General features: G+C 41.6%; 5 long non-coding RNA genes and 4 gene segments (V, D, J or C); 6 read left to right on the top strand and 3 right to left on the bottom strand.

Annotated features, from left to right (window-relative positions):
- Positions 1–7,528: 7,528 nt before the first annotated feature.
- Positions 7,529–9,239, bottom strand: LOC130519968 (uncharacterized). Of its 2 annotated transcripts, none has more exons than XR_008948546.1 (3): positions 9,131–9,239; positions 8,703–8,806; positions 7,529–8,055 (listed from the first exon to the last, which is right to left on the bottom strand). It is a non-coding gene; the product is annotated as an uncharacterized LOC130519968 (long non-coding RNA). The 2 variants fall into 2 exon arrangements; XR_008948547.1 differs by having other exon boundaries at positions 8,703–8,799; positions 9,131–9,149.
- Positions 9,240–9,285: 46 nt separating this feature from the next.
- Positions 9,286–9,743, top strand: LOC130519967 (uncharacterized). Its single transcript, XR_008948545.1, has 2 exons — positions 9,286–9,440; positions 9,529–9,743. It is a non-coding gene; the product is annotated as an uncharacterized LOC130519967 (long non-coding RNA).
- Positions 9,744–13,123: 3,380 nt separating this feature from the next.
- LOC130519953 (Ig kappa chain V region Mem5-like) lies at positions 13,124–13,804 on the top strand. The segment is given in 2 exon segments: positions 13,124–13,239; positions 13,378–13,804. Coding segments are annotated over 2 exon segments (351 nt in total).
- A 2,077-nt stretch (positions 13,805–15,881) lies between these two features.
- On the top strand, positions 15,882–16,580 carry LOC130519956 (Ig kappa chain V region 3374-like). The segment is given in 2 exon segments: positions 15,882–16,080; positions 16,219–16,580. Coding segments are annotated over 2 exon segments (351 nt in total).
- Positions 16,581–17,335: 755 nt separating this feature from the next.
- LOC130519965 (uncharacterized) lies at positions 17,336–18,935 on the bottom strand. The gene is made up of 2 exons (XR_008948543.1): positions 18,513–18,935; positions 17,336–17,863 (listed from the first exon to the last, which is right to left on the bottom strand). It is a non-coding gene; the product is annotated as an uncharacterized LOC130519965 (long non-coding RNA).
- Positions 18,936–18,961: 26 nt separating this feature from the next.
- Positions 18,962–19,535, top strand: LOC130519966 (uncharacterized). The gene is made up of 2 exons (XR_008948544.1): positions 18,962–19,253; positions 19,339–19,535. It is a non-coding gene; the product is annotated as an uncharacterized LOC130519966 (long non-coding RNA).
- Positions 19,536–21,598: 2,063 nt separating this feature from the next.
- Positions 21,599–22,236, top strand: LOC130519955 (Ig kappa chain V region 3547-like). The segment is given in 2 exon segments: positions 21,599–21,671; positions 21,810–22,236. Coding segments are annotated over 2 exon segments (351 nt in total).
- A 1,939-nt stretch (positions 22,237–24,175) lies between these two features.
- Positions 24,176–25,732, bottom strand: LOC130519960 (uncharacterized). Its single transcript, XR_008948539.1, has 2 exons — positions 25,354–25,732; positions 24,176–24,705 (listed from the first exon to the last, which is right to left on the bottom strand). It is a non-coding gene; the product is annotated as an uncharacterized LOC130519960 (long non-coding RNA).
- Positions 25,733–25,961: 229 nt separating this feature from the next.
- On the top strand, positions 25,962–26,613 carry LOC130519957 (Ig kappa chain V region 3381-like). The segment is given in 2 exon segments: positions 25,962–26,094; positions 26,180–26,613. Coding segments are annotated over 2 exon segments (471 nt in total).
- Positions 26,614–27,001: the final 388 nt, after the last annotated feature.

Genomic DNA, 27,001 nt, shown 5'->3' with positions numbered 1-27,001 from the left:
ATCCATCCATCCATCCATCCATCCTCTCCCCAGCTACTTCAAATCAAATCAAATCAGTCTTTATTTATATAGCGTCTTATACAATCAAAATTGTTTCAAGGCGCTTTCCAGAATCCCAGGGCCTGACCCCAGACAAGCAACAGTGGCAAGGAAAAACTCCCCTTTAACAGGAAGAAACCTTGAGCAGGACCAGGCTCATGTAGGGGGACCCTCCTGCTGATGGCCGGCTGGGTAAAGAGAGAGGAGAAGGGGGAGGACAGGTAGAGGATAGAATAGGTAGGAGAGAGGAGAGGAGAGGAGAGGGGTAGAGGAGAGGAGAAGTAGAGAGGAAGGGGAGGTAGAGGAGAGGAGAGGAGAATGAGGAGGAGGGGAAAGAGGAGAGGAAGGGAGAGGAGAGGAGAGGAAAGGAGAAGGAGGAAGGGGGGGGAGAGGGAGGAGGGAGAGGAGAGGAGAGGAGAGGAGAGGAGAGGCACAGAGCACAGAAACACACACAAAAATATGATCTACAATCACTTCAGCGGGGCTGGAGGTCATTATGCAGCTCCGAAGGCGGTGATACCTGTAAATAAATAGGGGGGGAGAAGCAGAAAAACTACACAAGAATCAGCATATCTCGTCTGCTTGATGAGAAGAGGAGAGGAAAGGAGAGGAGAGGAGAGGAGAGGAGAGGAGAGGAGAGGAGAGGAGAGGAGAGGAGAGGAGAGGAGAGGAAACCATGACCCAGTGGGGTGACAGAGGCCTGTCAGGTGATCATGTTTCCGGACCCGGCAGCCTTGGCCTATAACAGCATAACTAAGATGTGACCTAACGATTAGACGACCCCCTAAGTATGATAATTTGTCTGTCTATGATAGTAACTGGAACTACAGAATTAGTAACAATAAGCTTTTTCAAAGAGGTAGGTTTTAAGTCTGATCTTAAAAGTGGCGATGGACTCAGCCTCCCGTACCTGGACAGGGAGCTGGTTCCATAGCAGGGGGGCCTGGTAGCTAAATGCTCGGCCCCCCATTCTACTCCTAGAAACTCTGGGAACCACAAGTAGACCAGCATTCTGAGAGCGGAGCGGTCTATTGGGCTGGTAAGGTGTTACTAGCTCCTCCAGGTAGGATGGAGCTAGGCCTCTGAGGACCTTGTAGGTCAAAAGAAGGGTTTTAAAAATTATTCTAAATTTAACGGGCAGCCAATGAAGCGACGCCAGTACAGGAGTCATGTGATCTCTTTTGTCAATACCTGTCAGAACTCTGGCTGCAGAATTTTGGATCAGCTGGAGGCTTCTTAAAGAGTTGTTTTGACACCCTGATAATAAAGAATTACAGTAGTCCAGCCTGGAAGTAACAAATGCATGGACTAACTTTTCAGCATCATGCCGCGTCAGTAGTTTCCTGATCTTTGTGATGTTCCTCAGGTGAAAAAAGGCACTTCTAGAGACTAATTTAATGTGTGAGTTGAAGGAGAGATTTTGATCAAAAGTTACTCCTAGATTCCTCACAGAGAGACTAGATGTTAATGAGATACCATCTAGAGTGATCATGTGATCTAATTTATCCCTGAGAGGTTCAGGACCAAACACCATGAACTCAGTTTTTCCTGGGTTAAGGAGGAGGAAATTTGAAGACATCCAGGACTTTATGTCTTTAAGACAGGTCTGGAGCTTCACTAACTTCTCTGTCTCCTCGGGTTTCATGGATAAATAGAGCTGAGTGTCATCAGCATAACAATGAAAATCTATCCCATGCTGCCGAATAATGTTCCCTAAGGGAAGCATGTACAAGGTGAAGAGGATTAGTCCAAGTACAGAACCTTGAGGAACTCCATGGCTCACCCTACTGTATGAGGAGGGAACACCATGGACATGAGCAAACTGGTATCTGTCAGATAAGTATGATCTAAACCAGTCTAGTGCTGTCCCTTTAATCCCAATCACATGTTCCAGTCTCTGTAACAGGATGCTGTGATCAACTGTATCAAAAGCAGCACTGAGGTCCAGCAGAACCAGCATAGAGACCAGTCCATGATCGGAAGCTATGAGAAGATCATTAGTGACTTTAAGAAGTGCTGTTTCTGTGCTGTGGTGAGCTCTAAAGCCTGACTGAAACATCTCAAACAGGCTGTTCCTCTGCAGGTGCTCCAGTAACTGAGTCACCACCACCTTCTCAAGAACTTTAGAGATAAAAAGAAGGTTGGAGGCCTATAATTTGCTAAGACATCAGGATCCAGTGATGGCTTTTTAAGCAACGGCTTAATCACTGCCAACTTGTAGGACCGGGGTACATAACCTGTCACTAAAGAACCATTGATCTGGTCCAGGACAGAACAGCCTATCAATGGTAAAACATCCTTCAACAGGTGTGTTGGGATGGGATCTAAAAGACACGTGGTGGTCTTGGATTTCTGAATTAGCGATGACGCCTCAGAAAAATATACTGCTCACAAAAATTAAAGGAGCACTTTAAAGAAACACATTAGATACATCAGATCTCAATATGAAGTTGGATATCTATACAAATAACGACAGGGCAGTGTCTTAGGAACAAAAGGATGCCAAGTCTTTTAATGGAAATAAAAGTTTTCAGCCTACAGAGGGCTCAATTGTGTAGACACCATAAAATCAGAGTGAAATGAAGATGTGGCAGGCTAGTCCATTTTTTCCCAAAGTTAATTTCTGCAACTCAAAATGCTTTTCAGTATCTTGTGTGGCCCCCACGAGCTTGTATGCATGCTTGACAACGTCGCGGCATGCTCCTAATGAGATGACGGATGGTGTCTTGTGGCATTTCCTCCCAGATCTGTGTGAGGGCATCCCTGAGCTGTTGTACAGTCTGAGGAGCAACCTGGCGGCGCCTAATGGACCGAAACATAATGTCCCAGAGATGTGCTATTGGGTTTAAGTCAGGGGATCGTAAAGGCCATTCAATTGTTTCAATTCCTTCATCCTCCAGGTACTGCCTGCATACTCTTGCCACGTGAGGCCGGGCATTGTCGTGCATTAGGAGGAAACCAGGACCTACTGCACCAGCGTAGGGTCTGACAGTGGGTTCAAGGATTTCATCTCGATACCTTATGGCAGTCAGAGCACCATTTCCTAGGCAATAGAGGTGTGTGTGTCCCTCCATGGATATGCCTCCCCAGACCATCACTGACCCACCACCAAACCTGTCATGTTGAACGACGTTGCAGGCAGCATAACGTTCTCCTTGTCTTCTCCAGACTCTTTCACGTCTATCACAGGTGCTCAGGGTGAACCTGCTCTCGTCTGTGAAACGTACAGGGCGCCAGTGGCGGACTTGCCAATTCTGGTGTTCTTGAGCAAATGCCAGTCGAGCTCCACGGTGCTGGGCAGTGAGCACAGGGCCCACTACAGGACGCCGGGCCCTCGGGCCACCTTCATGAAGTCTGTTCCTGATTGTTTGGGTAGAGACATTCACACCAGTGGCCCTCTGGAGGTCATTCTGTAGGGCACAAGCAGTGCTCAGCCTGTTCCGCCTTGCACAAAGGAGCAGGTATCGGTCCTGCTGAGGGGTTGAGGACCTTCTACGGCCCTGTCCAGCTCTCCGAGAATAACCACCAGTCTCCTGAAATCTCCTCCATGTTCTGGAGATTGTGCTGGGAGACACATTAAACCTTCTTGCTGCAGCACGTGTGGATGTGCCATCCTGGAGAAGTTGGACAGCCTGTGCAACTTCTGTAGGGTTAAGGAATCACCTCATACTGCCAGTAGAGATAATTATGCAAGCCAAAATCAGCACGAGTGGAAAACCAGCCAAAAAAGATCAAGAGGGAGAAACTTGAAATGACCTCCACATGTAAAACCAGTCCTGTTTTGAGGGTTTTCTAATTTTTGCCACTGAAGTGCACCAGTTGTTAATTCCATGAACACCAATACAGCTGACAGGTTTAGACAGGTTTAATTCAATTCATGCCAGGCCCAATAAAAAAAGTGTTCCTTTAATTTTTGTGAGCAGTGTATATAGGGCTGAAGGAGTTTAAGGGCTCGTTGGAGACCCTGTATGTTCCCACAGTCAGCACATCTGGTGATGGTCCAGTTGTTGGGATGGCCTGGTTAGCTTTCTCTCTGATAGCTAGAACTTTATCAGTGAAGAAGCTCATGAAGTCTTCACCACTAAGGGAAGAAGGGATACGTGGATCTAAAACACTGTGACTCTTAGTTAATTTGGCCACAGTGCTGAAAAGAAACCTGGGGTTGCTCTTATTTTCCTCAATTAAAGAAGAAAAATAAGCTGTTCTAGCCTTGCGAAGGGCCTTTTTGTAAACTAATAGACAGTCTTTCCAGGCTACATGATAGCTGTCTATTTGACAAGAATGCCACTTCCATTCCAGTCTTTGCACTTTCTGCTTGAGGGTCCTGATATGTGAATTATACCAGGGGGCACACCTCCTCTGATTTACTATTTTCTTTTTCAGGGGGGCAACAGAATCAAGCGTGATTCTCAGTGAGGCTGCTGCACCTTCAGCAATAGAGTCAACCTCAGCAGGGCTAAGATTATAATGATTGATCCCTGGGGAAACACACGGTGGTCCTGGGATCAGCACAGGGATCACTTCCTTAAACCTAGCTACAGCATTATCTGAAAGACATCTGCTATAGTAAGACTGTGCTCTGAGGATAGAAGAATCCTTAATCATAAATGTAAAAGTGATCAAAGAATGGTCTGACAGGAGTGGATTCTGAGGGAACATTGACACATGTTCTACCTCAACACCATAAGTCAGAACTAGATCTAGGGTGTGGTTGAAGCTATGAGTTGGTTGTTTTATCTGCTGGAGGAAACCAACTGACTCAAGTAAATGAAGCCATTTCTAAAGCTGTCATTTATAACGTCTACATGGATATTAAAGTCTCCAATGATAATGACTTTGTCCGTTCTAAGGACCAAGTCAGATAAGAACTCAGAGAACTCAGACAGGAACTCTGAATGTGGACCAGCAGGGGGCCGATATACAACTACAAACAGAAGTGGCTTTTCTGCCTTCCAGTTCAGATGAGTGATGCCAAGAGTCAGGCTTTCAAATGAACTGAAACCATGTTTTGGTCTGGGATTAATTAATAACTTGGAGTGATAGATTGCTGCCACTCCCCCTCCTCGACCAGTAACATGTGGAATATGATAATTAAGATGGGTAGGAGGAGTAGATTCATTTAAGCTAACATACTCCTCCTCCTGAAGCCAGGTCTCAGTAAGACAAAATAAATCAATGTGATGATCTGCTATCAGGTCGTGCACTAACAGGGATTTACACAAAAGAGATCTAATATTTAATAGTCCACATTTAATTGTGATATTAGTTTCTCCAACTTGTGCTTCAGTATTAATTTTAATTTTATTATTAATTTTAATAAGATTTTGGTGATTGACCGCTCCCCTGCTCTGTGCTTGGTGAACTTTTAACCGTGGAACAGAGACTACCTCTATAGTGTTAAATATGTTATTGTTGGCAGATGAGGGTTCTAAGGAAGCAGCAGAGAGGTGTGTAAGACTACAACTCTGCTTCCAGCTCATCCGGGGGAATCCCCAGGCGTTCCCAGACCAGCCGAGAGATCATCTTTTTAATAATCTTCCACAATCTAGTCCAGGACGTGCCCTTTGTTTACCCTGCTGAATGCCTCCAACAGGGTGACTTTGGATCGATGACGATGACGCACCTCTGTCACGGTTTGCATTACTAACCAGAGGGATTTATTCTGTGGATTCTGTCTTGTCAGGATTTACCTCCTGCTGTGTGTGAGTCTGGCGATCAGTTTGTAACATTTCTTTGTGGTCAATAAAGTTTGTTCTTTGATTTCAATGTAATTCTTCTCTGCTGTATTTGGGACCAGTCTCCATCTGAGACAATTAGATGTCCTTGACAAACAGTATTCTGTCTGTATCTGTGTTCATGTTAATGACATTAAAGCAGTGGAGTCATGAAATCTCCATGTTTGTGTCTCTGACAGCAGGTCAGAATATAAACTGATGAATAAGACACAATTAATGAAAGAAAGTAGAAAATTAAAGCAACAGTAGTCAAAAATTAACTTAATAAAAGGTTTTATTCAACTCTCAGTGGAAAAAGTGTGACTCCTCCTCATGTGTGTCTGTGTTTCACTAGAACAGGTGAGTTTCTGTCTTCTGCAGAACATTTGCATGTTTTTCTGCATGGTTGCTCCTCAGAGTTTAAAGTTCTGATGTCACCAGAGTCTGAACTCTTTTCACGCTCTCACACTGAAAACTTCAGCATCACCATGTTGTCAATAATTCTGACTGTCATCTTTCTGAGTCAGGGTGAGACTTTTCAACATTGTTTGATTTCATCCTCTTCTTCTTTCCAAGGAGGCTGAAATCATTTCATTTTTACATCATAACTACTCCTCCAGGCTCTTTTCAACTGCTCTTTGTAACATTTGTTGTTTGTCATTTCAGAATCTTCTGCCAACAACTTTCTGACTCAAGCTGATAAATTCAAGTCTGTTAGTGTTGGAGGGTCTGTGACCATCAGCGCCACAGGAAGCTCAAATATTGACAACTATCTTCACTGGTACCTTCAGAAACCTGGACAGGCTCCTAAACTTCTGATATACAGGGTATCAAGTCGCTTCACAGGAACGCCGTCTCGATTCAGTGGCAGCAGATCTGGTTCTCAGTACACTCTAACCATCACTGGTGTTCAGGCTGAAGATGAAGCAGATTATTACTGTCTGGGCTACCTTGGTAGCGGAGTGTTGACACAGTGATTTAGAGCCGTACAAAAACCTCCCTCAGTGTGACTGAAGTGAAAACAGCAGCTGCAGCTGCAGATGATGAAGAGTCACCAGCAGAACTGGTTCAGTCAACACCAGAGTCACCAAGTACAAACCAGATTCATTTAAACACAAGTCAAATGAGTTTAAAAGCTTTAAAATAACCATGAAAAATACACAAATACTCAGTTTAACCATTATCCATTTTAAAATTTATAACTCACACAGGATTATTCGTAATAATCAACCATTAAATCAGTAATTACATTTACTCAAGTGCTGCTTCTATGTGCTTCTATCTTCTTTGTTTAATTTATTCTGAATATTTATGATATGTACAAATAATACAGAGAACATAAAGGAATGAACTCATACCTCATGGCCATCAGCAGGAGGGTCCTCCTACATGAGCCTGGTCCTGCTCAAGGTTTCTTCCTGTTAAAGGGTCGTTGCCACTGTTGCTTATTGGGGGTCAGGCCCTGGGATTCTGTAAAGCACCTAGAAACAATTTTGATTGTAACAGACGCTATATTAAGATTGATTGATACCGGCCCTGAAACACATTCATGTTCATATTTATCTAAATAAATCAATTTACAACAAGCTGAAACCATCTCTTCTGCTTGATTTATTGTTTTTTTACACTGATATTTCACATCTTATTCAACTATGATTGTCTGAGTTCTTCCCACTTTTCCCTTTCAAAAACAAATAAAACTAAAGACCAAACTGCAGTAAATGATGGTTGATGATCAGATTTTCTCATCAATAATCACAACAAACACAGAGATGTTGGCTGAAATGATTGAAATATTTATTTTGTGACTTTAAATTCACATCTGAGGACAGAAAATGCGTGAGGTGAGTTAGAGAAATGTCCAGATGAAAGCAGAGTCACGCTCATGCAGGAATATGTGAGCAGAAAAGATGTGTCGCTCCATCAAGATGTTGAGGACAGAAGCAGCACGGTTTCCAGACAGGAAGTGTTGCTGAACCTCTAGACTGAGCAGCTGTGAGGGTCCAGGCTTTGAGTGACAGAGCTCTGTCCACCCAGACTGGCCTCACAGGTCACTGAGTCCACCTTCTTCCACTGGTCTGCAGGGAGGTTCAGGGTGCTGCTCCAGCTGAAGCGGCCGTCACTCCCCAGGACCTCCAGGCTGTGTGGGCCGATGTGGTGCTGCTGCCGCCCCCCACCTTCCAGCTCAGCTTCCACTGTGAGGGGGAGCCCCCGCTGGCCAGACACACCAGTGTGGCACTGCCCTGCTGCAGCTCCTCTGGGGAGGGGGGGAGGACGGTCAGGGTGGGACGCACCACACCCGCTGGAGGAGAGACCAGAAAGACGTGAAGGTTTGGACACCATCAAATCTGACTGAGCCGTTAGCTGGTGATGACTGAGGACATTTTGACATGTTTGGACAATGTTGGACAGCGTGACGATTTTCTTCTCTTTAACTTCTTTATATACAGTCGAGAGTTTAACGTGACACAGGTGAAACACTGGTGAGAACACACTTCACATCTGTGGCATCTGTCTGTTTCACTTCCTTTTCACCACAGAGAAAATAAATGAAGCGTCCACGCAAAGAAAAGTTGCATTTACGGATAAAATCTAATAAAATCAGTTTTTACATTGTTAAACAGACGGAATGTTGAAAATGACCAAACAATAATGAGATTAAACTACTCAAGGAAGGTTTTGAGCAATGAAAGTTGAGTCTAATTAACTACAAATGTTACATGTCCACAGAATTTAAAACAATTAACATTATAATTGAGAAGCAAGTTATTTATTTTCAGTTTCTCTAAATAAACAATTTATGTAATCTTTATTAATGATGATGTTTATGAAGTTATGAATCAGATTGTATCAAATAATAACAATTAAAAAGAGACAAATGCTAAGTCTCCTTCAAAATTGATAAAAGTGTAAAAGTGAAAAAGATTCAAATAAAAATCTGTTACTTACAGTCAACGATGAGTTGGTTCCTCCACCAAACGTCCACCACAGTGATACAAACTCATCAAGTGGTCGTACAAAAACCTCCTGCACTGTCAACAAGCAGCTACCCACTGAAAATTCACATCTTTTTCTCTCAAAAATGGATTATTACCAGCTGATTTAATGCACCACATTTTCAATAGATTCAAACTGAAATTTCTCTTTGAATTTGAACGATTTGATCACTTTTACACATCAGTCTCTTTATATGATCAAAACTGATGTGGATCAGTTACAATATTCTCATTCTACATTTTAATTTATGCTTTAAAAAATGCAATTTCAAGTTATTTAAAATGAATAACATTTTACAAAGTCAGCTGTAAAAGTTTCCAAGAAATATTCTTTTTAAAGCTAAAACTGCTGAATCCAGTTTAAAATGCAAACATTCTCACATCAGCATCTGTTGTTGATGCTCAGCTGTATTTGTCAAATCTTTTCTTCAGTTCCATGAAGAAGAAAGTTGCTTTTAATCCAGCTGTGTTTGTGTTGATTTTGTCTGCTCGTGCCTTCAGTGTGTTGAGAGCAGAGACATCATTTCCATAGAGAGGAGGCTTTGCATCATCAGCTGATCTGAGAAGGTTTATAGTGGTGTTAGTTCAACACTGCAGGACTCAGATCTGTCAGTCAACACAGCAGAAAGCACAAGCAGCATGACTCTCATCACCATCCTCATCTGGACGCTGACCTGCTGCTCTTTTACAGGTTTGTTCCCTCACAACCTCAAAGATGTCCTTGTGTCTTTTCTCTCCTCTCTTTCTGCTGATAAATGATGTGTTTTTTTTGTCTGCAGGATGCAGCGGTCAGGTGACTGTGACTCAGCCTGCAGTGATCACATCTACTCCAGGATCCACTGTCGCTCTCACCTGTAAAACAAACCCTGCTGTTCACAGCCGCTGTTATAATGGACAATCATATGAGGATTGTATGTTCTGGTATCAACAGAAACCTGGACAGCCTCCACAGCTGCTAGTAAGAAATGTGAGAATAAATCATTCAGGAACAGCAGCTCGGTTTAGTGGCAGTGGCAGCAGCACCGACTTCACTTTGACCATCAGTGGAGTTCAGACTCAAGATGAAGCAGTTTATTACTGTCTGGGTTTTCACAATGGCCCAGTGTTCACACAGTGATTTAGAGTGGAACAAAAACCTCCCCAGTCAGAGAGCAGAGACACTGAGATGTTCCAGCAGCTGCTGAAGAGGAAGAGACTCTGACACAGACCAGTGAACACACAACTGACAGAAACATCACTGACAACTACTTTAATCACACAAACTGGCTCAAACACTGTTTGATCGGATTATCAACCAAATCCTGACAAGTTTATTTGCAGCCAAATTCACACACAATCATATTTCAAGTGTGAAGATTCCATCACAATAATCTACCGGTAACCTTCTGAAAATGACAACATGAACAGTATCTCTGTGTGTTCTTCAGGCACAGAACCCTTAAATCTACCAGTGTTCCTTAGGTGGTAATAGGCTGAGACAGAAGCTGCATCGAGTCAAGGGGAGCTCTGATCTTTGACCTTTCATTCTTGAAGGCAAATACGATCATTTCTGTCTTTTCTGAATTGAGATGGAGGAAACATGAACACTTTCACTCACTGAGTTGTTGAATATAATTACTGGGAGCAACTAAGGGACTGTAGCCACATCATGAGTTTAAATATAAAGTGGTGTTTCATCTGCATAAAAACAGGTACAGATGTGATTTCCTATTAGCTGAGGTGCAGTCTCAGTGCTGTGGTCTGGGGGAAATCCAGACTGAAATATATTGAAAATAATGTTTTCAAGCATGAAGAAGTGGATCTTTTGAATAACAGCTCTTTCACTCATCTTTCCCAGGAATGGAAGGGTTGTTATGGGCCTGTTGCTAATTGCTGCAGCATCCAGATGAGACTTTTTATAGAGGTCTGATCACTGCCGTTTCCAAGGCCTGATGAAAATGGCCTAAGTAAAGAGAATTACTCATCTACATCACATCTGATGCTTTAAAAAGCTTGTAGGCAGAGTATCAGGGCAGCATGTGGGGAGTTTTAGTCTTCACCAGAACAGTATGATCAAAGACTGTAAAGTGTGATCAAGTCAACGTTAGTCCCCAAACTTGTGGTACTATGATTAATGCTGTTATCGTCTTCATTCACTATCATAAATAAAAAACACCTGATCACAGCTCACATGTCTGCTCATCATCAACTCATCCAGAGTCGCAGTGAAACGGTTGTCATGGTTAAATCTACAACTTTGGGGCCCCTCGTTTTCTCAGAGAGACTGATGATGCCACTGGGTCCCTGATTCAACCCAGGCTCAGAGACGAGTGGCTGGTGTTTTACGTGTGGCTCCATTTGGTGCATGTTCTCAGTGGATGAAGCCAGGCTCCCGAGCTCAGAAACAAATCTGAGGAGTTTCTTGTTTCCATGACAGCCAATAAAAATGAAGATACACCAGCTGTCAAAACTTTACAATCACTGTTATGTATTTGGTTTTCTTGCCCAATAATATATCATATAAAATGGACATTTTGTTTGTGTCAATGTCTGCTTCAGGATAGTCAGAAGAAGCCAGGACAGCTGTGTCTTTCTCCACAGTCGTTTTTGGACTGATTTTCTGAAACTGACCCTTTCTGGTTTTGACCAGCGTTTCTTGTCTGCACCCCCATGAAGTGCTTTGCTTTCTTCCCAATTCTGTCTGCCCGATCCTTGGATCTGTTTCATTGACTCCCTAATTATAGATCATTTTCAGTGATTCACATTTCTGACTCAAAGGCATACAGGGAAGGACTTGGTCCTCAGGAAAGGATACGATATTTGGAGGAAGTACAGATTATGGTGCAGAACCACAAAGGTTTGCTTCCTTTGTTAGATCGATGGCAATCAGGAGAGTCTCCTCTGTGTTACATATCCAGACATCCTCAACATGGGTGAGAGAGATGCACATCAAATCATCGAGAGATGGGCTGTGAAGAAGAAGTAACATGTATAGATAATTTTCTGAATAAGGAAGGTTTTAAGTCTGTCTTTAAATAAAGATACTGTGTCAGCCTCCCGGATCCAGACTGGGAGCTGGTTCCAGAAAAATGTGGATTGGTTGCTGAAGGCTCTGTCCCATTTGGAAACCATGGCAACTACAGGTAAACCTGTGTTTTTACAGTGCATCGCACTGGTGGGATGACATGAATTTATAAGATCATTTAAATATGAGGGACTATATTTGAGGAGGAGGAGAGGATTTTAAAATCTACTCTAAATTTAACAGCGAGCCAATGTAGAGAAGCCAAGGAACTAAGGTGGTCTCTGTTCCTGGTTCTGGTCAACACCTGAGCATCTGCATTCTGGATTCTCTAGAGAGTTTAACAACTTCTTCAGGCAGCCTAACAAAAGTAATATACAATAATCCAGCACGGAGGAAATAAATGCATGGATGAATCTTTCTGCAACAGTTTGGGACAAGAGGTTCCTCATTTTACCAATGTTATGTAGGTGATAAAAGGAAGTCCCTGAGACATAATTAATGTGGGTACCTACAGACAAATCCTGATTGAACAAGACACCAAGATTCCTCATAATGCTACTGGGAGGCAGGTTAATGCCACTCAGCAGGGCTACATCACAAGAGAATAAGGTCCTCAGATGTGTTGGGCCTAGTGTGATAACTTCACTTTTATCTGAGTTCAACTGCAGGAAATTTCTGCTCATCCCACCCTTGATGTCTTCCAGGCAGGTCTGGAGTTTCAGGAGCTGATCAGTTGGATCTGGCTCCACGAATCATTGGGTGTCATCAGCTGAGCAATGGAAATCTATCAAATGCTTCCTGATTATATTAATGAGAGGCAGCATGTATGAGATAAATAAGATTGGACCAAATACTGAACCTGGTGGAACTCCATGGTAGACTTAAGTGGGAGCAGAGGATTCATTGTTATTTTTGTTTTTTTTTAATTTTATTACTATTTCACGCAAAGTTATTAAAGAGATGCTGCTATCCACAGTTCAACAACCTGATAACAAATGGGCCAAACAAATTCGAATGTTGTCCTGATTGTTATCTTTGTAAAACCTGGTTAAGCTTTGCATACTACAAATGTCTGCTTTCCTCTGAAAATTTTGGCATTGTTCTCCTTGATTTTGAACTTGGAGTCATTAAATCTCCATGTTTGTGTCTCTGACAGCAGGTCAGAATATAAACTGATGAATGAGGCACAATTATTGAAAGAAAGTAGAAAATTAAAGCAACAGTAGTCAGAAAATTAACTTAATAAAAGGTTTTATTCAACTCTCAGTGGAAAAAGTGTGACTCCTCCTCATGCGTGTCTGTGTTTCACTAGAACAGGTGAGTTTCTGTCTTCTGCTGAACATTTGCATGTTTTTCTGCATGGTTGCTCCTCAGAGTTTAAAGTTCTGATGTCACAGAGAGTCTGAACTCTTTTCACGCTCTCACACTGAAAACTTCAGCATCACCATGTTGTCAATAATTCTGACTGTCATCTTTCTGAGTCAGGGTGAGACTTTTCAACATTGTTTGATTTCATCCTCTTCTTCTTTCCAAGGAGGCTGAAATCATTTCATTTTTACATCATAACTGCTCCTCCAGGCTCTTTTCAACTGCTCTTTTTAACATTTGTTGTTTGTCATTTCAGAATCTTCTGCCAACAACTTTCTGACTCAGGCTGATAAATTCAAGTCTGTTAGTGTTGGAGGGTCTGTGACCATCAGCGCCACAGGAAGCTCAAATATTGGCAGCTATCTCAGCTGGTACCTTCAGAAACCTGGACAGGCTCCTAAACCTCTGATATATTCTGTATCAAGTCGCTTCACAGGAACGCCGTCTCGATTCAGTGGCAGCAGATCTGGTTCTCAGTACACTCTAACCATCACTGGTGTTCAGGCTGAAGATGAAGCAGATTATTACTGTCTTGCTGCACATGGTGATGGAACGTTCACACAGTGATTTAGAGCCGTACAAAAACCTCCCTCAGTGTGACTGAAGTGAAAACAGCAGCTGCAGCTGCAGACGATGAAGAGTCACCAGCAGAACTGGTTCAGTCAACACCAGAGTCACCAAGTACAAACCAGATTCATTTAACACAAGTCAAATCAGTTTAAAAGCTTTAAAATAACCATGAAAAATACACAAATACTCAGTTTAACCATTAACAGATGAGTGATACATTACAAGTTACAACTGATACAAATTATTAGTAATAATCAAACATTAAATCAGTAATTACATTTACTCAAGTGCTGCTTCTATGTGCAGATTTGATGAACTTTGCTTCATTTATTCTGAATATTTATGATACTGTTATTTAACAAATAATGCAGAGAACATCTAATCAGCATCAACTCAAACTCGTTCCATTTTAAATCCGTATCACTCTGGTTTTAGGCCACATCACAGTTTTCTCACCACCACCACCAGTTTATCATCATCAATATTCTAACTATCCTGGATGAGAGAAGTTATTTTACCTCCATATTCATGAACCTCTCTCAGGCTTTTGACTCAGTAGATCACTCATTTATCCTTGAAATGTTCAACAACACTGGTTTTGGTTTTTGTCCTCTTCACAATTTGTAAAAATATTATATTTTCAATTCATAACTGCTCATCTCATTTATACGCACATGATACAGTCTCATACTGTATCACACAGCTCCTCTGAAATAACCATAAAATCCTCCTCAAACAGCATTTATGCATCTTAAAAACTGCCCCAAGCTTGCAATTATTATTTTCCTTGGTAAAGATTCAGATTGCAAGAATGAAACAACCTGTCCAGTGTCAGAACCTACGGTGGCTGTCAGCGGACAAAACTGATTTACTTTTTCCAGTCACGTCCAGCCAGGGCACCTGCAGGTCCCATCAGGAGGGATCTTCATCAACATTTAGGAAAAACAGTTTTACTGCTAAGTGACCTAGAATGCTGTGGTGTTCATACACTATCAGAAGCATGTTTTTATGTTTTATTTGATTTCTGATGATGTATAATAGAAAATAGACACTGGACCTTTATTGAACAGTCTAGTTTTTAAAAGGTTTCTGTTTCTCAATGTTGTTTTTTGTTGCATTATTTGCAACATGTATTATCTGTTTTTCTCTCTCACATTTTGTTGGTTTTTCCTTTAATTTGCATTTTTACAGTGAGAATCGTCTGATTTTTGTCTGTGGAGAAATTGGAGGCATTTCCCCGTTGCGTTTGTGTCTTCTGACTGGGGTTTTTCCAGCTGGTTTTGGACTGTGCTGCGGTCCAGTATTGAGCAGTGGAAACGGCCACATCGGTGTCTTGGTTCCTGCAACCAAATGTCCTGTTTCCTGACCTGAGTCACACCTCTGCCCTCTGCCCTTGAGCACGCCACACCTGAAGCCACACCTCTGCCACCACGATGTTTCCTTCCCAGATGGAACACAGTCTTTCACTGCTGCTGTGTTTGATGCCATCAGAACAGGAACACGGTGCCAGATGGTCTGCTGAATGTGTTCATGGCCCTAAACACGCGTATAAGCCTGAAATAATGTAAATTATTCTGATTAAACCTGGATCTGAAGAGCTTTTGTCGAGATCACTGAATTACTGGGGAGTCTGGGGAGCTTCTGGGACAGTTTAAGTCATTCACAGAAACAATAACACCAAACTGCTGAAGAATCCACCTCCCATGTCAAGATAAACAGGCAGTGCAGTCTCAGTCTGGGAACACAAGAGGGAAGCATCTTTACGTGGTAGAAGCACCTCAAATTTCAGGCAGCCACAACAGTTCACAAGGAGACTGGAAATACAGGCGGAAACATTCAGGAAATGAGAGAGCAGGCAGATGTTCTGCAGAAGAATGCAGTGCAGACGTGAGGTTCTGGAGGAGCAGATCCATTAAGAGAAGAGAATCTGATTTTCATGGACCAAGAAAACCACAATACTAATTACTAATAATGACATATTTCTTTTTTTTTAATACAGATGTAGATGTTCTTATACAGTTTGTGAGGTAAATAATTAAAGATTCTGATGACATTTACAAGATTTCTGTCAGATATTTAACTGTTCAGGTTTTATATTTCATCTGATGAAAAATATTTAAAATTTAATAGTATTTTAATTGGAAATGGAGAAAGAAATGAGAAAAATTATAAAATGTACAGTGACTCCTCCTCATGCGTGTCTGTGTTTCACTAGAACAGGTGAGTTTCTGTCTTCTGCAGAACATTTGCATGTTTTTCTGCATGGTTGCTCCTCAGAGTTTAAAGTTCTGATGTCACAGAGAGTCTGAACTCTTTTCACGCTCTCACACTGAAAACTTCAGCATCACCATGTTGTCAATAATTCTGACTGTCATCTTTCTGAGTCAGGGTGAGACTTTTCAACATTGTTTGATTTCATCCTCTTCTTCTTTCCAAGGAGGCTGAAATCATTTCATTTTTACATCATAACTGCTCCTCCAGGCTCTTTTCAACTGCTCTTTTTAACATTTGTTGTTTGTCATTTCAGAATCTTCTGCCAACAACTTTCTGACTCAGGCTGATAAATTCAAGTCTGTTCGTGTTGGAGGGTCTGTGACCATCAGCGCCACAGGAAGCTCAAATATTGACAACTATCTTCACTGGTACCTTCAGAAACCTGGACAGGCTCCTAAACTTCTGATATATGCTGTATCAAATCGCTTCACAGGAACGCCGTCTCGATTCAGTGGCAGCAGATCTGGTTCTCAGTACACTCTAACCATCACTGGTGTTCAGGCTGAAGATGAAGCAGATTATTACTGTCTGGGCTACCATGGTGATGGAACGTTCACACAGTGATTTAGAGCCGTACAAAAACCTCCCTCAGTGTGACTGAAGTGAAAACAGCAGCTGCAGCTGCAGACGATGAAGAGTCACCAGCAGAACTGGTTCAGTCAACACCAGAGTCACAAGTACAAACCAGATTCATTTAAACACAAGTCAAATCAGTTTAAAAGCTTTAAAATAACCATGAAAAATACACAAATTCTTAGTTTAAACCGTTAATAGATGAATGATATATTACGGTACAACTGACACAAAATTATTAGTACTAATTAACCATAAAATGATGAGTTTTTACATTTACTCAAGTGCTGTTTCTATGTGCAGATTTGATGAACTTTGTTTAATTTATTCTGAATATTTATGATACGTACAAATAATACAGAGAACATAAAGGAATGAACTCATACCTCATGGCCATCAGCAGGAGGGTCCTCCTCCATGAGCCTGGTCCTGCTCAAGGTTTCTTCCTGTTAAGGGTCGTTGCCACTGTTGCTTGTTGGGGGTCAGGCCCTGGGATTTGTAAAGCACCTAGAAACAATTTTGATTGTAACAGACGCTATGTTAAGATTGATTGATACCGGCCCTGAAACACATTCATGTTCATATTTATCTAAATAAATGAATTTACAACAAGCTGAAACCATCTCTTCTGCTTGTTTTATTGTATTTTTACACTGATATTTCACATCTTATTCAACTATGATTTTCTGAGTTCTTCCCACTTTTTCCTTTCAAAAACAAATAAAACTAAAGACCAAACTGCAGTAAATGATGATGATCAGATTGTCTCATCAATAATCACAACAAACACAGAGATGTTGGCTGAAATGATTGAAATGTTTATTTTGTGACTTTAAATTCACATCTGAGGACAGAAAATGAGTGAGGTGAGTTAGAGAAATGTCCAGATGAAAGCAGAGTCACGCTCATGCAGGGATATGTGAGCAGAAAAGATGTGTCGCTCCATCAAGATGTTGAGGACAGAAGCAGCTCGGTTTCCAGACAGGAAGTGTTGCTGAACCTCTAGACTGAGCAGCTGTGAGGGTCCAGGCTTTGAGTGACAGAGCTCTGTCCTCTCAGACTGGCCTCACAGGTCACTGAGTCCACCTTCTTCCACTGGTCTGCAGGGAGGTTCAGGGTGCTGCTCCAGCTGAAGCGGCCGTCACTCCCCAGGACCTCCAGGCTGTGTGAGGCCGATGTGGTGCTGCTGCCGCCCCCCACCTTCCAGCTCAGCTTCCACTGTGAGGGGGAGCCCCCGCTGGCCAGACACACCAGTGTGGCACTGCCCTGCTGCAGCTCCTCTGGGGAGGGGGGGAGGACGGTCAGGGTGGGACGCACCACACCCGCTGGAGGAGAGACCAGAAAGACGTGAAGGTTTGGACACCATCAAATCTGACTGAGCCGTTAGCTGGTGATGACTGAGGACATTTTGACATGTTTGGACAATGTTGGACAGCGTGACGATTTTCTTCTCTTTAACTTCTTTATATACAGTCGAGAGTTTAACGTGACACAGGTGAAACACTGGTGAGAACACACTTCACATCTGTGGCATCTGTCTGTTTCACTTCCTTTTCACCACAGAGAAAATAAATGAAGCGTCCACGCAAAGAAAAGTTGCATTTACGGATAAAATCTAATAAAATCAGTTTTTACATTGTTAAACAGTCGGAATGTTGAAAATGACCAAATAATAAAGAGATTAAACTACTCAAGGAAGGTTTTGAGCAATGAAAGTTGAGTCTAATTAACTACAAATGTTACATGTCCACAGAAAATTTAAAACAATTAACATTATAATTGAGAAGCAAGTTATTTATTTTCAGTTTATAAAGAAAAAAATTAATATAATCTTTAATTAATGATGATGTTTATAAAGTTGTGACTCAGATTGTATCAAATAATAACAATTAAAAGAGACAAATGCTAAGGTCTCCTTCAAAATTGATAAAAATGTAAAAGTGAAAAATTTTCAAATAAAAATCTGTTACTTACAGTCAACGATGAGTTTGGTTCCTCCACCAAACGTGAACCACAGTGATACAAACTCATCAAGTGGTCGTACAAAAACCTCCTGCACTGTCAACAAGCAGCTACCCACTGAAAATTCACATCTTTTTCTCTCAAAAATGGATTATTACCAGTTGATTTAATGCACCAACACTTTCAATAGATTCAAACTGAAATTTCTCTTTGAATTTGAACGATTTGATCACTTTTACACATCAGTCTCTTTACATGATCAAAACTGATGTGGATCAGTTACAATATTCTCATTCTACATTTTAATTTATGCTTTAAAAAATGCAATTTCAAGTTATTTAAAATGAATAACATTTTACAAAGTCAGCTGTAAAAGTTTCCAAGAAATTGTCATTTTAAAGCTAAAACTGCTGAATCCAGTTTAAAATGCAAACATTCTCACATCAGCATCTGTTGTTGATGCTCAGCTGTATTTGTCAAATCTTTTCTTCAGTTCCATGAAGAAGAAAGTTGCTTTTAATCCAAGCTGTGTTTGTGTTGATTTTGTCTGCTCGTGCCTTCAGTGTGTTGAGAGCAGAGACGTCATTTCCATAGAGAGGAGGCTTTGCATCATCAGCTGATCTGAGAAGGTTTATAGTGGTGTTAGTTCAACACTGCAGGACTCAGATCTGTCAGTCAACACAGCAGAAAGCACAAGCAGCATGACTCTCATCACCATCCTCATCTGGACGCTGACCTGCTGCTCTTTTACAGGTTTGTTCCCTCACAACCTCAAAGATGTCCTTGTGTCTTTTCTCTCCTCTCTTTCTGCTGATAAATGATGTGTTTTTGTCTGCAGGATGCAGCGGTCAGGTGACTGTGACTCAGCCTGCAGTGATCACATCTACTCCAGGATCCACTGTCGCTCTCACCTGTAAAACAAACCCTGCTGTTTACAGCAGCTGTCATAATGGACAATCATATAGTGATTGTTTGGGCTGGTATCAACAGAAACCTGGACAGCCTCCACAGCTGCTAGTAAGACACATAATAAATCATTCAGGAACAGCAGCTCGGTTTAGTGGCAGTGGCAGCAGCACCGACTTCACTTTGACCATCAGTGGAGTTCAGACTCAAGATGAAGCAGTTTATTACTGTCAGAGTTATCACAGTGGAGGAGTGTGGACACAGTGATTTAGAGCCGTACAAAAACCTCCCTCAGTCAGAGAGCAGAGACACTGAGATGTTCCAGCAGCTGCTGAAGAGGAAGATACTCTGACACAGACCAGTGAACACACAACTGACAGAAACATCACTGACAACTACTTTAATCACACAAAGTGGCTCAAACACTGTTTGATCGGATTATCAAAAGAATCCTGACAAGTTTATTTGTGCAGCCAAATTCATAAACAATCATATTCCAAGTGTGAAGATTCCATCACAATAATCTAACCTGCTGAAAATGACAACATGAACAAGTTTTCTCTGTGTGTTCTCCAGGCAGAGAACCCTTAAATCTACCAGTGTTCTTTAGGTGGTAACAGGCTGAGATAGAAGCTGCATCAAGTCAAGGGGAGCTCTGATCTTTGACCTTTCATTCTTGAGGCCAAATACAATCATTTCTGTTCTTCAGCATTGAGCTGGAGAAAGTTTTAACACTAACTCACTAACTGAGTTGTTAAATACACTTACTGGGAGCAACTAAGGGACTGTAGCCACATCATGACTTTAAATATAAAGTTGTGTGTCATCTGCATAAAAACAGTAACAGATGTGATTTCCTATTAGCTGAGCAAGATGCAGCTTGAAGACAGTGAAGAGGCCCGAGAATGGATCCCTGAGGAACCCACATGTGATCTTTGTTCACTCTGACTTCTAGTGACCAACTGAGACAAAGTGTCCCTGTGTTGGAAGTAAGATTTGAACCAACTGAGTCCAGAACCAGTACATCCCAGCCACTTTTTCCAGCTGTGTCAAATGCAGCACTGAGGTCCAGCAAAACCAGGACAGCAGTTTTAGATGCATCACTCTTGACATCTATGTCGGTCAAGGCTTTAACAGGTGCAGCCTCAGTGCTGTGGTCTGGGGGAAATCCAGACTGAAAATATATTTAAAAATGTTTTTAAGCATGAAGGAGTGGATCAGTTGAAAAACAGCTCTTTCATTGATCTTTTCCAGGAATGGAAGGGTTGTTATGGGTCTGTTGCTGCATCAAAGTCTCTTATTTTGTCCCTGACTGAGCCTTACTCTGATAATGTGGTTCCTGAAACGATGTTAGACAATTGGAGGCAGTTCCCATGAACTATAGTGATCCATTGTCCATGTGCAAAGACATTGACATTTCAGTTGAACAGGGAACAAGCGAAGGTACCTGAGCCCACTACAAGGGATCAACTCTTCTTTATTCTCTGTTATAGATTTCATGCTGGTCCAATTACAGCATCTAAACTATAAACTGCATGTTGCACTGATCCAAAAAACACCAGAGTGAGTCGGAGTCAAACATTTCTCATCAACATCCAGAACCTGCTGATGTAATCATGAGAAATTTGCATGTTGATAGAAGAACAAGATTAATCTCGTGAAAAAGTCCAAATACACCACCCAGGTTCCTTCATGAAGGGTGACATTCATTGGTGCTTCTCCTGATATCCTTGTTTCTTGTGACTGTTGTGGACTCAGTGACAATGAAGATAAAATAGCAAGTTTCTGGCACACGTGACTGATCACGTCATGTCATTCTAACAGATGGAACCCAAGGAGTCAGCATTTTCATAAGGAACACAATGAGAAACAAAGCAGATTTGAGCCTAAAACAGCAATAATGAGACATTTTTGATGACATTAATGGAGTCAAAGCTCCATGTCTGTGTCTCTGACAGCAGGTCAGAATATAAACTTGTTAATGAGAAATAATTAATGAAAGAAAGGAGAAAATTAACAGAATAAAAGTTTTTATTCAACTCTCAGTGGAAAAAGTGTGACTCCTCCTCATGTGTGTCTGTGTTTCACTAGAACAGGTGAGTTTCTGTCTTCTGCAGAACATTTGCATGTTTTTCTGCATGGTTGCTCCTCAGAGTTTAAAGTTCTGATGTCACAGAGAGTCTGAACTCTTTTCACGCTCTCACACTGAAAACTTCAGCATCACCATGTTGTCAATAATTCTGACTGTCATCTTTCTGAGTCAGGGTGAGACTTTTCAACATTGTTTGATTTCATCCTCTTCTTCTTTCCAAGGAGGCTGAAATCATTTCATTTTTACATCATAACTGCTCCTCCAGGCTCTTTTCAACTGCTCTTTTTAACATTTGTTGTTTGTCATTTCAGAATCTTCTGCCAACAAATTTCTGACTCAGGCTGATAAATTCAAGTCTGTTAGTGTTGGAGGGTCTGTGAGCATCAGCGCCACAGGAAGCTCAAATATTGGCAGCACTCTTCACTGGTACCTTCAGAAACCTGGACAGGCTCCTAAACTTCTGATATATTCTGTATCAAGTCTCTACACAGGAACGCCGTCTCGATTCAGTGGCAGCAGATCTGGTTCTCAGTACACTCTAACCATCACTGGTGTTCAGGCTGAAGATGAAGCAGATTATTACTGTCTGGGCTACCATGGTGATGGAACGTTCACACAGTGATTTAGAGCCGTACAAAAACCTCCCTCAGTGTGACTGAAGTGAAAACAGCAGCTGCAGCTGCAGACGATGAAGAGTCACCAGCAGAACTGGTTCAGTCAACACCAGAGTCACCAAGTACAAACCAGATTCATTCAAAACACAAGTCAAATCAGTTTAAAAGCTTTAAAATAACCATGAAAAATACACAAATACTCAGTTTAACCATTAATAGAGGAATGATATATTACAAGTTACAACTGATACAAAATTATTAGTAATAATTAACCATTAAATCAGTAATTACATTTACTCAAGTGCTGCTTCTTTGTGCAGATTTGATGAACTTTGCTTCATTTTTTCTGAATATTTATGATATAAAACTAATAATGCAGAGAACATCTAATCAGCATCAACTCAAACTCGTTCCATTTTAAATCCGTATCACTCTGGTTTTAGGCCACATCACAGTTTTCTCACCACCACCAGTTTGATCATCAATAATATTATAACTATCCTGGATGAGAGAAGTTATTTTACCTCCATGATCATGAACCTCTCTCAGGCTTTTGACTCAGTAGATCACTCAGTCATCCTTGAAATGTTCAACAACACTGGTTTCTCTCTCACCATATTAAACTGGAACTGGAATGCAGACACAGACAAACCGGATGATTTAACGGTTTATTTCCCACAAAACAGTAACAATAAGGTGAAGCTGCTGCTGACTGGAACTGGAGACAGACAAAACATGGGTAAGTGAGGGAAAGCTGGCAAACAAAAGCTCATACTTCAAATGTTTTCACAGAAATGGAGCCAAGTGGGCCCTACAATGATCGGGGGATGAGTGGAGAAAGGAGGCAGTCTTTAAAGGTGCAGATCTAATCCACCGATAAGAGCAGCAGGTGAGGAAGAAGGTGCTTCGGCCAAAAGTAGATCCCTCTGGGAACAGGGCAAGAACAGGAACAACACATGCAGGTCAACTACAACCAAATAAACTGAATCATGGTAACCCATCACTAGGGAGGTGCCTCAAGGTTCAATTTTAGGCCCTGTCCTCTTCACTGTTTGTATAAGATTTTCTTTTTATCGCAATCTCGCCTAAAAACAGCCATAAAATGTCTTCAAGCTTCCTTTAGCGTTCTACAGACAGCATTTTTTTCCCATCTTAAATCCACCCTGCATGCATAAAAACACTAAATAGATGTTTTTCTCAAGTGCTAGCAGAACATGCTCTCCTCACATTTCCACTGTGGTATGATAATTTCCATGGCTACCTCCACTTCCTGTCTTGAACCACCAGATGCTCTTCACCATTCTGCCCTTAGATTTATCACTGGAGCCCCTCTTCCACACGTCACTGTCCTGTATCTGTCTCGGCAGGGTGGACCTCCCCAGCTCAAAGATGTGACTTCCACCTGGATTTATTCATTTATGCGGCCCTCACTGGCAAACCTCCAAACTACGTCTCTCCATTAATTGTTCAGTCCACTAGCGCTTTTAGTGTCACTGAATGAACTGGCTGCAACAGAAAATTCCCAAAATCCGAGCTGAGCAGGGGAGTTCTGCTGTCTCTGGTTATGCCCCCGTACATCAGGTAACTCTCAAGCTCAACTCAGGTGTTCACTTCAGTCACTGTGAATCATGACTCACTAATTTCCTGTCCTCTATCTGTGCTTGGTCTTTACTGCTCTTTCTGGTTCTGTGTTTTATTGTGTACAAAAGCGTTTGCTTATTTTATCTGATTTTATTTGCAATGTTTGTTTTGTACTTTGTCAATGCTGGTCGGAACTGTAAATGAGGCTAACCTCAGTCCACTCACAAGTTACAATAAAGTTGATGAAGGAACGAATGAATGCAGCCTAAAACACATTCATGTTCATATTAGTGGATATGATCAATATACAAGCTGAAATCATCTCTTCTGAGTGTCTTAATTGATATTTAAAGTGTGATATGATTGTCTGAGTTTTTTCATTTTCACCTGAAAAAAGAAACAGAAAAACTAAAGACAACTGTGGAGTAATGATGGTTGATGATCAGATTTCCACATCAATAATCACAACAAACACAGAGATGTTGGCTAAAATGATTGAAATGTTTATTTTGTGACATTAAATTCACATCTGAGGACAGAAAATGAGTGAGGTGAGTTAGAGAAATGTCCAGATGAAAGCAGAGTCACGCTCATGCAGGAATATGTGAGCAGAAAAGATGTGTCGCTCCATCAAGATGTTGAGGACAGAAGCAGCACGGTTTCCAGACAGGAAGTGTTGCTGAACCTCTAGACTGAGCAGCTGTGAGGGTCCAGGGTTTGAGTGACAGAGCTCTGTCCACCCAGACTGGCCTCACAGGTCACTGAGTCCACCTTCTTCCACTGGTCTGCAGGGAGGTTCAGGGTGCTGCTCCAGCTGAAGCGGCCGTCACTCCCCAGGACCTCCAGGCTGTGTGAGGCCGATGTGGTGTGCTGCTGCCGCCCCCCACCTTCCAGCTCAGCTTCCACTGTGAGGGGGAGCCCCCGCTGGCCAGACACACCAGTGTGGCACTGCCCTGCTGCAGCTCCTCTGGGGAGGGGGGGAGGACGGTCAGGGTGGGACGCACCACACCCGCTGGAGGAGAGACCAGAAAGACGTGAAGGTTTGGACACCATCAAATCTGACTGAGCCGTTAGCTGGTGATGACTTAGGACATTTTGACATGTTTGGACAATGTTGGACAGCGTGACGATTTTCTTCTCTTTAACTTTATATACAGTCGAGAGTTTAATGTGACACAGGTGAAACACTGGTGAGAACACACTTCACATCTGTGGCATCTGTCTGTTTCACTTCCTTTTCACCACAGAGAAAATAAATGAAGCGTCCACGCAAAGAAAAGTTGCATTTACGGATAAAATCTAATAAATCAGTTTACATTGTTGTTAAACAGTCGGAATGTTGAAAATGACCAAACAATAATGAGATTAAACTACTCAAGGAAGGTTTTGAGCAATGAAAGTTGAGTCTAATTAACTACAAATGTTACATGTCCACAGAGAATTTAAAACAATTAACATTAAAATTGAGAAGCCAGTTATTTATTTTCAGTTTATAAAGAAACAATTTAATATAATCTTTCATTAATGATGATGTTTATAAAGTTGTGACTCAGATTGTATTAAATAATAACAATTAAAAAAGAGACAAATGCTAAGGTCTCCTTCAAAATTGCTAAAAGTGTAAAAGTGAAAAAGATTCAAATAAAAATCTGTTACTTACAGTCAACGATGAGTTTGGTTCCTCCACCAAACGTCCACCACAGTGATACAAACTCATCAAGTGGTCGTACAAAAACCTCCTGCACTGTCAACAAGCAGCTACCCACTGAAAATTCACATCTTTTTCTCTCAAAAATGGATTATTACCAGCTGATTTAATGCACCAACATTTTCAATAGATTCAAACTGAAATTTCTCTTTGAATTTGAATGATTTGATCACTTTTACACATCAGTCTCTTTACAGGATCAAAACTGATGTGGATCAGTTACAATATTCTCATTCTACATTTTAATTTATGCTTCAAGAAAATGCAATTTCAAGTTATTTCAAATGAATAACATTTTACAAAGTCAGCTCCAAAAGTTGCCAAGAAATTGTCATTTAATGCTAAAACTGCTGAATCCATTTTAAAATGCAAACATTCTCACATCAGCATCTGTTGTTGATGCTCAGCTGTATTTGTCAAATCTTTTCTTCAGTTCCATGAAGAAGAAAGTTGCTTTTAATCCAAGCTGTGTTTGTGTTGATTTTGTCTGCTCATGCCTTCAGTGTGTTGAGAGCAGAGACATCATTTCCATAGAGAGGAGGCTTTGCATCATCAGCTGATCTGAGAAGGTTTATAGTGGTGTTAGTTCAACACTGCAGGACTCAGATCTGTCAGTCAACACAGCAGAAAGCACAAGCAGCATGACGCTCATCACCATCCTCATCTGGACGCTGACCTGCTGCTCTTTTACAGGTTTGTTCCCTCACAACCTCAAAGATGTCCTTGTGTCTTTTCTCTCCTCTCTTTCTGCTGATAAATGATGTGTTTTTGTCTGCAGGATGCAGCGGTCAGGTGACTGTGACTCAGCCTGCAGTGATCACATCTACTCCAGGATCCACTGTCGCTCTCACCTGTAAAACAAATCCTGCTGTTTACAGCAGCTGTTATAATGGACAATCAAATAGTGATTGTTTGGGCTGGTATCAACAGAAACCTGGACAGCCTCCACAGCTGCTAGTAAGACATATAATAAATCATTCAGGAACAGCAGCTCGGTTTAGTGGCAGTGGCAGCAGCACCGACTTCACTTTGACCATCAGTGGAGTTCAGACTCAAGATGAAGCAGTTTATTACTGTCAGAGTTATCACAGTGGAGACGTGTTAAACAGTGATTTAGAGTGGAACAAAAACCTCCCTCAGTCAGAGAGCAGAGACACTGAGATGTTCCAGCAGCTGCTGAAGAGGAAGAGACTCTGACACAGACCAGTGAACACACAACTGACAGAAACATCACTGACAACTACTTTAATCACACAAACTGGCTCAAACACTGTTTGATCGGATTATCAAAAGAATCCTGACAAGTTAATATGTGCAGCCAAATTCATAAACAATCATATTCCAAGTGTGAAGATTCCATCACAATAATCTAACCTGCTGAAAATGACAACATGAACAAGTTTCTCTGTGTCTTCTCAGGCAGAGAACCCTTAAATCTACCAGTGTTCTTTTAGGTGGTAACAGGCTGAGAGAGAAGCTGCATCAAGTCAAGGGGAGCTCTGATCTTTGACCTTTCATTCTTGAGGCCAAATACAATCATTTCTGTTCTTCAGCATTGAGCTGGAGAAAGTTTTAACACTAACTCACTAAATGAGTTGTT

Source organism: Takifugu flavidus, unplaced genomic scaffold, assembly GCF_003711565.1.
Source record: "Takifugu flavidus isolate HTHZ2018 unplaced genomic scaffold, ASM371156v2 ctg260, whole genome shotgun sequence".
Lineage (NCBI taxonomy): Eukaryota > Metazoa > Chordata > Actinopteri > Tetraodontiformes > Tetraodontidae > Takifugu > Takifugu flavidus.
Note: the sequence above shows the minus strand (reverse complement) of the source record. Positions and strands in the feature narration are given on the sequence as shown.